This window comes from Punica granatum, chromosome 2 (assembly GCF_007655135.1).
Source record: "Punica granatum isolate Tunisia-2019 chromosome 2, ASM765513v2, whole genome shotgun sequence".
Taxonomy (NCBI): Eukaryota; Viridiplantae; Streptophyta; class Magnoliopsida; order Myrtales; family Lythraceae; genus Punica; species Punica granatum.
Window position 1 is genome coordinate 1616708 of NC_045128.1, and position 10004 is coordinate 1626711.

General features: G+C 42.7%; 2 protein-coding genes across 2 annotated transcripts; both read left to right on the forward strand.

The window, feature by feature from the left end:
- Positions 1-825: 825 nt before the first annotated feature.
- Positions 826-4466, forward strand: LOC116195544 (putative calcium-transporting ATPase 13, plasma membrane-type). The gene is made up of 3 exons (XM_031524796.1): positions 826-1494; positions 1645-2092; positions 2214-4466. Exons 1-3 carry the CDS (start codon positions 962-964, stop codon positions 4278-4280), a joined length of 3048 nt encoding a protein of 1015 aa, XP_031380656.1. The 5' UTR covers positions 826-961; the 3' UTR covers positions 4281-4466.
- A 2917-nt stretch (positions 4467-7383) lies between these two features.
- LOC116195548 (calmodulin-like) lies at positions 7384-8215 on the forward strand. Its single transcript, XM_031524800.1, has 3 exons — positions 7384-7459; positions 7580-7737; positions 8000-8215. Exons 1-3 carry the CDS (start codon positions 7384-7386, stop codon positions 8090-8092), a joined length of 327 nt encoding a protein of 108 aa, XP_031380660.1. The 3' UTR covers positions 8093-8215.
- The last annotated feature ends 1789 nt before the right edge of the window (positions 8216-10004 follow it).

Here is a 10004-nt window from a genome sequence, read left to right on the forward strand (position 1 = left end):
TAAAATCTAAAGTTAATAATTGGTAGAATACAAGCCATATATTAACCCATGAATTTTATTTTCTTTTCTGATGTGTAATTTATCTCATTTTACTCCTCAATAGATACAACAACCTTTACACATTTTCAAATTTTTTTTCATATTCGAAAATTGGTTTAAATAATAAAAATAGAATTCAAAAAATTTATGTAAGTTAACAGTAGGTTGAAGAGGTAGACTCCTGGAAATCTATAATGAAGTGGCATCATAACATTCCACTATTTATTGTATTTTTATTGGTTGTCAATTCAAAAGTCACTCAACAAAACGTAGGTTTCGTTTTACGTGATATAGATTTAGATATAGATAATTAAATGGAAAAAAAAAGAGATTTACTTGCGATGCAATGGTTCTTCTTCGTCAACGCGGGTGAACTACTAAAAGATAAACCTTCACGGGTCGAATTGAATTGACGTCGGAGAAATTACCCAAATTCATTACTTCTTCATCACCCCTTCCGGCGGGGACCAGGCAAATACTTCGAACTTACAATGGAAACCCGCCGCATAAAACAATCAAATTATTGGGTTGGAATACGCGCCAAAAGGCATCTCTCTTGCCTTCCTCAGGTCAAACTCCAAAAACCGCGCCTCTATTTCTTTCCTTTTTTTTTTTTTCCTCCTTCTAAATATATTTTATTTTGTATTCATGATTCACCTGAAAATTGAATTTCAATATACCTTTGGAAATTCTTCCGGATGAAGACACGCGCAAACCGACAGTGATGGGGACACGGCTCAAAGCGATTGGTGCTTATACGTCTCTCTATTTATATAATGCACCATTGGGAGGCAGAGTCATATTCTACATTCCATATTGCCAACTTTCATACAATTCCGAGGTATTAGAACCCTTTAAAAGCACTCGCGATTCTTGTCGAACCTTGTCAGTGAGTCAATATTGTGTCCATTTGTTACCGAGCATGACAACAATCCTCGATCTGGACTATGGTCAGTTCAATATTTCCCTGAGCATGCCCGGCTCAGTGAGCAAGTATGGCGCGAAATGGCAACAGGCTTTTTTGCAGATCTACTGCTCGAGAGCCTTCCAGGTCCAATGCAAACATCCCCACTCAAAGGCCGTCCCTGTTAAATCCCCCTCCTTCACCGCCCTAATCATAGACAGCAACAGCCCTAACAGCACCTTCAGCATCGACCTGGCGGAGCTCAACAGTCTCGTGAAGGAAAAAGACCTTGACCGGATTCATAAACTCGGTGGGGTTGAAGCCGTGGCCTCGGCTCTTGAAACCGATCTTTCTGCCGGAATCTCCAGTGACCCCGAGGATGTTTCTCGGAGACAGAGAGCATTCGGCTCTAACACTTACAAGAAGCCACCCGCTAAAGGCCTCTTATATTTTGTTGTGGAAGCGTTCAAGGATCTCACGATACTAATCCTCCTAGGCTGTGCAGCCCTATCCCTCGGATTTGGGATCAAAGAGCACGGAATCAGCGACGGGTAATATATATGAACTGCTCTATTTAATCTAAATAAAAGAATGCAGCTATTATCTTAATATGATGATACTGAATCATATATCCAGCATGAAACGGCCTTATTCTTCAATTATTAATTTTTAGACTAATATTTCGGTTACGTCTCCAACAGGTGGTACGATGGAGGAAGTATCTTCGTGGCTGTATTTCTTGTCATTGCGGTATCTTCCCTCAGCAACTTTAGACAGAGCAGACAGTTTGAGAAGCTCTCAAGGGTCAGCGGCAATATCCAGATCGAGGTCATCAGGAATTCTCGGCGCCAGCAGGTCTCGATATTTGATATTGTTGTTGGTGACGTAGTTTGCTTGAAAATCGGAGATCAGGTTCCGGCAGATGGGTTGTTCTTGGATGGCCATTCGTTGCGGGTGGACGAATCGAGCATGACAGGGGAGAGTGATCATGTGGAGGTTAACCAGAGCTCAAATCCATTCCTTGTCTCGGGTACGAAGGTAGCTGATGGCTATGCAAGGATGATTGTCACGTCCGTGGGGATGAACACAATGTGGGGCGAGATGATGAGCTCAATCAATCGCGACGAGACTGAGCAGACTCCGTTGCAGGTAATTAACGGAAACAAAGAAAAAATTTTATTTTCATCATCAACCATATTTACGGGTCTTGATTTTACATTACCAGATATGCTAAAATATGTACTGATGATTCTCATAAATATAACAACAGGTTCGGCTTAACAAGCTCACATCGTCAATTGGAAAAGTTGGCCTTGCGGTTGCTTTCCTAGTGCTCGTTGTCCTCTTGGCTCGGTATTTCACAGGAACTACGAAAGACGAAAATGGGAACCCAGAGTTTGTAAGAGGAGTTTCCACAGCTGATGACATAGTGAATGCCGTGGTAGGGATTGTCGCAGCAGCAGTGACTATCATCGTGGTGGCTATCCCAGAAGGCCTACCATTGGCAGTCACGCTCACGCTGGCTTATTCTATGAAGAGGATGATGTCTGATCAGGCAATGGTGAGGAAGCTCTCTGCTTGTGAGACCATGGGGTCCGCGACAACCATCTGCACCGATAAAACCGGCACCCTCACTCTGAACCAGATGAAGGTTACAAAGTTCTGGGTCGGGGAAGATTCTGTCACTGATACTGGGTCCTCCTCAGTTTCTAAAAGGGTTCTCGAATCGATCCGGGAAGGAGTTGCTTTGAACACAACAGGCAGCGTGTTTCGGGCTTCTTCTGGATCAGAGTTCGAGTTCTCAGGCAGTCCGACCGAGAAGGCGATACTGTCCTGGGCAGTCCTGGAGCTGAACATGGACATGGAAGAGGAGAAGAAGAAAAATACAATTCTCCAAGTTGAGGCATTCAATTCACAGAAGAAGCGGAGCGGGGTCCTGCTGCGAAGCAACGCCGATGGTTCCATTCATATTCACTGGAAAGGAGCGGCAGAGATGGTCCTGGCAATGTGTTCGAGCTACTACGATGCATCAGGAGTTTTGAGGGATTTGGATGGTGAGGGGATGATGAAGATCGAGAATGTCATTCAAGGCATGGCTGCGATGAGCCTAAGGTGCATCGCCTTTGCTCACAAAGAAACCTCACAGACACGGCTGGAAGAAGATGAATTGACATTACTTGGACTCATTGGAATTAAGGATCCGTGCCGTCCTGGGGTGAAGGGAGCTGTTGAGGCTTGCCACCAAGCTGGAGTTACCATCAAGATGATTACTGGTGACAATGTCTTCACAGCTAAGGCCATAGCGACAGAGTGCGGGATACTCAGCCTTGGTGAGGATGAGTCTACTGGAGCCGTTGTAGAAGGGGTTGAGTTCCGGAACTATACCCCGGAGGAGAGGCTAGCGAAGGTTGAAAAGATCCGGGTGATGGCGAGATCATCCCCTTTCGATAAACTTCTCATGGTGCAATGCTTGAAGCAGAAGGGCCACGTGGTGGCGGTCACAGGCGATGGAACAAACGATGCGCCAGCACTGAAAGAAGCCGACATCGGGCTTTCCATGGGAATTCAAGGCACTGAGGTGGCCAAGGAGAGCTCGGACATCATCATATTGGATGATAATTTTGGCTCCGTGGCAACGGTCCTTAGGTGGGGAAGATGCGTGTACAACAACATCCAGAAGTTCATACAATTCCAGCTCACCGTAAATGTAGCTGCCCTCGTGGTCAACTTCATCGCAGCGGTTTCCTCAGGCGATGTCCCACTGACCGCGGTTCAGCTGCTGTGGGTGAACCTGATCATGGATACTCTGGGTGCTCTGGCCCTGGCCACAGAGCGTCCTACTAGGGAGCTGATGGAGAAGCCACCAGTTGGCCGGACCGCGCCGCTGATAACAAACATCATGTGGCGGAACATAGCAGCCCAAGCAGCCTACCAAATGGCAGTCCTCCTGACCCTCCAATTCAGGGGCGAGTCGATCTTCAACGTCTCCAACGAGGTAAACCGGACCTTGATATTCAACGCGTTCGTGCTCTGCCAGGTGTTTAACGAGTTCAACGCGAGGAAGCTCGAGAAGAAGAACGTGTTTGAGGGCATCCACCGGAATAAGCTATTCGTAGGGATCATATTCATCACTATTGTTCTGCAAGCTGTGATGGTGGAATTCCTCAAGAGGTTTGCTGACACGGAGAGGTTGACATGGGGCCAGTGGGGAGTGTGCATCAGCATAGGGGCCGTATCTTGGCCAATCGGATTCATCGTTAAGTTCATTCCAGTTCCTGAGACGCCGATATTCAGCTACCTGAAGGTACTGAGGAAGAAGTTCATGTCCAAGAACTAAAAAGCGGCAACATTCATGTCCATGCAGCATACATTCTTTTTTTATTTATTTTTTGAATAGTTAGAGGTACATTTTCTTGATTGATTTATCAGATTCTTCATGTAATTACATTTATTTGATTGGCCTATCGGATTCTTTATGTAATCGATGAAACATTTGAATAAAATATGATTTGTAATTTCATCATCGGTTCTCAATATCAGTCTATACGACATAGCGGAGAGTCGGAAGGAGTGAATGTTGGAAATTTTTACTACCTTAGACCCAGATAGTCTTTCTGGGACTGCTGGATTGCTAATAAGCTCGCGACCCCCCATCCAACAGGCTGGGGCTCATCCGGACCGGACAGAGGTCATGAGTTGTCCTCACTGACTGCAGACTGCATTCTGATTTGTGAGTTTTTCTTTCATATAATTCATCACCGCACAATTACAAAAGCAATCATATCAAAATAGTCCAAATTTGAAAACCAAACAGAACACAAATCCTAGTTCTGTATGAATTCATCGGAAAAATGCTTTTTTTTTAAACTCAAATTCATTGAAATAGCTCTCATTGAATGAGATTATCAAGCTCATGTTTTGAATTGGAATAGCTTATATTGCCTCATCACGAGGCTCGCCGATCACAAAGCCACTCCCGACAAATTCCCAAATTGAAAAATCAGACAAATCAAAAACATAACAGAAATCTTTCTTGAGGAAATCTATATTGCCACAAAAAAAGGTTACTGGTAATCCGCCAAACACCTTCTAATGGTGTTACATAAGAGATCAGACTGAAAGGTAAGGAAGTATCAGTCACGGTTGTATCAGAAACGCGGACCAAAAGTTTGGTAATGGAACGATCGAGTTCGCTGAGTTCCTTAATTTGATGGCTAGCAACATTAAGTTAAGATAAGAACTAGTCCTGTGCAAGAGTTTGGTTGACAGAATTTGTTTCCGGATATTGATCCGTGAATAATAATTTTAACAAGTTTACCTTACTTAATTGGTTGCTTTGGTTTCAAATGTATAGAAGACTTAGGGAGAGGAGGAACTTAAAGTGGCCTTCAAAGTTTTTTGCAAGGACCAGTATAGACTTATTTCTGCTTATGAGGTATATACATATAATGAACGTTCCGATTTTATCTTTTCTCTTTCTAGGAGGATGTATTTAGCACCTATCTAAATAATTGCATAAGCAACGATCTTCGCATATATCAAATGGATTCTTGAGCAATACACTGTCCTACTCTGTTATGGACCTGCGACTGCCAATTTATATACTTGAACTAGTAGATTTTTGCATTTGCATGATTAATGCCGGAACTTCGATATTTCGTTATTATATGAACATCCTCTTCATTCGGATTTGTGTTTTTTTTGCCATTCAGTCGAGCACGTGATGATAAGTCTGGGAGAAAGCTGACGGATGAAGTAGAGCAGATGATCAAAGTGGCTGACTTAGATGGGGACGGACAAGTGAACTACGATGACTTCTTCAACTTGATTATGTCTGCTTGATGATATTGAAGTGTCTTGATTAATGCTACTGAAAAGGGAAGGGAAAGCAATCACAGAAAGCATCTCCAGCTTCGTCTTTGAAGTATTTATGGATGTAAACTCTCATTCTTTTATGTGCCCAATCGAAGTATAACAATCTTCATATCCCTGGTCATCATGGTTTTTTTTCCATACGACTACTTTCTTGTACAACAAGCAACTTTAGAGGTGGTCGTTGGAGTATTCATTCCAAGTTAACGTCATCATTCCATGGCTTGAGATCATTGTCAGGGACATTGTTTGCTCGAAGAGCTCAGATCAACTCCTCACTGACAGGCTTTTCTCGAGGGACAAGGATGTCGGGTCAATGCATCGAGTATGGCAAGGTAGAACAGTAATCCAGTTGAAGTGAATTGCTCATTCTTTTTTCTCAGGGACACCGGTCACTCCCATTGGTAAAGGCAAGCTTGTGATCAAGTTACTCTCGATGTGAGTAAGTAGACCTGACAGAAGAACATGTTCGAGGACATCCAACAGAAGAAGCTTCTGATCCAGTTAGATGGTGGAATGCCTTGCAAACGTGGGATTGTCTGACCTGTCACCAGTGGGGCGTGTTCACCAAGGTCATCAGAACCGCAACGTGGCTGACCGGCTCTCTAGTCAAGCGCATGATGTTTCCAAACAGGCTGATTTAAAGCCATCTGGAGTCTCTGGGGAAGAATTACATGATCAAAATTTAAAGGAAGCAGCCGCATTCTTTGGATCATTTGAAATTGGTAAAAGAACATCATACAAGTGCACCCGAGACCAAGACAAGCAAGTGCTCTGGATCGGGGCAGGAGTATATGAGCTCATTACTTGAACCAGCATGTATCAGGTTCAGGCCCAAGATGCATTGATTTGTCAGAATTAATTGGCTTATACGAGAGTATGGGGATCAATTTAGGTTTCAAAGCTGATGGTGAATATTTGCAGGTTGTTCTACCTGAACTTCCAGAAGGTTTGAGCTGAGCCGATTCTCCGGGAGGCAAATTTGAGCGAAGACCTTTTGGTTGGGCATGAACCGTGTGAAAGTAAAGTTTAGTGAAGTTTAGAGCGAAAGCCAAAAGAAAGAAGTGGAGAAAATAATACAGGCCGAATCATGAGGAAAACCGGTGAAAAACCTAGACCTTACATTGTTCCTACCAGGACAAACCTGAAATGTTATCGCAGATTAGAACCTGGAAGCAGAGGAGTGACTACACTGGACTCAAAGTTGCAGCCACATAATGGTCTATTTGTTAGGCCGTCAAGTGCACATGTTAGAAGCAAAACGACTCGCTGTATTGCAATCCACCATATTTTATAGATCTCTCCTTAGGAAGTTTTGGGTGAGGGACGCATCAGGCAGTTTAAAGACACAAAAAAAAAAAATATATATCATCAATGCTATAACAATACGGACTCCAACGGTAACATTGGTTTTCTCCATAAGCCGAGCTAAGCTTGAGCTATCCTCAACTCAACAAACGAAGACACGCACTCTCTCCCTCCCTAAATTTTAAGAGGAGTCTGTCTGTTCTTTGTTCTGTCTTTCATCTATCCTTGTCAAAGGCTTAGAACTCTACATAAAGTAAGCCATGGCTGAAGAGCTTAGTGATGAGCAGATTGTGGCGTTCAAAGAAGCTTTCACTGTATTCGAAAAAGATGGAGACAGTAAGTAAACTCCTAGAGTTCGGGTTTTCGTAATTCAACTTCAGTTACATGCATCTTATATACATGCAAGCTCTAGCATTACGGTTTTGAAGTTATCATGCATACTCGTCATTGTTTGAGGTTGCATCTCCCTGGAGGAGCTGGCAACGGCGATTAGCTCATTGGATAAGTGCCCATCAGAAAAAGAGTTGCGGGAGATTATCAGTGAAGTCGATGCAGATGGTAATGGAATGATAGAGTTTGCCGAGTTCCTCAATTTGATGGCTAACAAGATTAAGGTAAGTAGTGAGCACAGACGCACACCGATAAATAAGAAATAGTCACGTTCAAGAGTTTGATGGACGGCTGCTTTCATTGAATTGGGCCTACGTGACTGTTTTTCTTTTAAGCTTGTTTGCCTGATATGGGCCGGCGTGCCTGCGATATATTTTGCAGCCCAAATGTGGTGTTTTGATTTGAGTTGAATAGAGAGCAAAGCTTACCGATAATAATAATTTTAACAATTTTCCGTTAACTTGGTTGCTTTGGATGTATATATAGGAGACTGAGGCAGAGGAGGGACTTAAAGAGGCCTTCAGAGGTTTCAACAAGGACCAAAATGGATACATTTCTGCTTGCAATGTAGGCAAATAACTGAGGTTTGGATTCTTTTATCTCCAGGTTGTATTTATTTAGCCCATAGCATTTAAGTACTCACATTATCGACTATCTTCAAGTGTATTGAATTGATTTTTGAGCATTGCACCGCCCCTGCTCCGTGACATGCCATCAACTGCCAATTTATATGCGCTGGTGCTTTGACGTTTCATTATTATATGAGCCTTGTTTTCTCATCCGCATTTCATTATTATAAGTGTAGGGGACAGATCATTTCATTTGATTGTAGCTCAGATCATTTCTTTTATTTCTTAACAATAAATCTCCATGTCCCTTATTTTGATGTTTCCGGAAAGAAATATTAGGGGACAGTTCATGACGTTGGTCTCATATGATTTTCCTGATAATGGACTCTCCTGTATATGTTAACATGAGAGTAGATCTGATCACATTCATCAGTTACGATATGACAAGAGAATGATCTTATCCCAAAATTTGATCTAGAAAGCAGAACTTGTCAGGCGGTCCCGAAGAAAGAACATTCACGACTCTACACAGATCCAGTTGCAGTTAGCAGTTCCTTAACCTCCCCAGCAATGTGCTCAGCTTCGGCTAATAGCCATGGGAGTTGGTCTTTCCTTCCCCTGTCATTTCTTAGGGCCAGTGACGTATTGCCGTGGCATGGGCCCACGTTCGGCATTGATATGGCTCACCTCGGTGATATGGCTTCCAGCCATCAGTTGGATTGAAATTTATTATCCTGGCTCTCAATTGAGCATCAAGAGAGGCCTTCAAGATGATGAGGGAACCGGACCTTGATATTCAATGCATTCGTGCTTCACCAGGTGTTTAATGAGTTCAACGCAAGAAAGCTTGAGAATAAGAATGTTTTCGAGGGCATCCACCGGAATAAGCTATTCATAGGGATCATATTCATCACTATTGTTCTGCAAGCTGTGATGGTAGAATTCCTCAAGAAGTTAGCAGACACAGAGAGGTTGACATGGGGCCTATGGGGAGTGTGCATCGGCATAGGTTTCTTATCTTAGCCTATCGGATTCATCATTAAGTTCACTCCGGTTCCTGAGAGGCCGATATGCAGCTACCTGAAGGTACTGAGGAAGAAGTTCGTGTCCAAAATGGTGCTATGTGATAAGAAAAACTGCACCATTCATGTCCATAGCATTCACATTAATTAATTTTTTGAATAGAGAGGAACATTTATTTGAATTGTCTATCCGATTCTTCATGTAATTACTGATCATATCAATAAATAATGAGTTCTACTTTCATCGTCGGATCCAAATATTGGTCTTTTCGACATAGTCCAGAGTCGCACGTAATAAACGCTATAAAGTTTTACAATCGCAGACCCGGACAATATATCCGGGAACGTTGGTTCAGTAATGGCACAGACAACCGTCCGGGGCTCATCCGACCGGGACAATGAAAAGTCAATCAGAAAAAAAAGAACCTTCGTGCTCTTAGATCATGAATTGTCCTTCCCACAGACCGAAGTCTCAGAAGTCGGACATGTGATTTTTTTTCTTTCATAATTCATGACCCATCTGGTGCAGAATTGTTCAATGTAACTACAAGTCTGTCTCAATTATTCAGTAGAGTCCCTAAAAGTAGATAAGCCTGCAACTCATTAGGAAGTATTATCTTCAAGTTCGTCAATTGATTAATGATATCTTGAAAATCACTCACGTGCACGGTCATATCACCTCCATCCTGGTAATGGAGATGAATAAACTTCTTCACGAGAAAGGCATTATTTTGTGGTGTCTTCCTCGCATAGAGATTTGCCAACTTTTCCCACAAAGCTTTTGCATTTATCTCCTGAGCAACATGATGATAAATACTATTATCTATCCATTGCCGAATCAAACCAATAGTTTTCCGATTTGCGCGTTCCCAATCCTTGTCATCCTTATTATTCGATTTT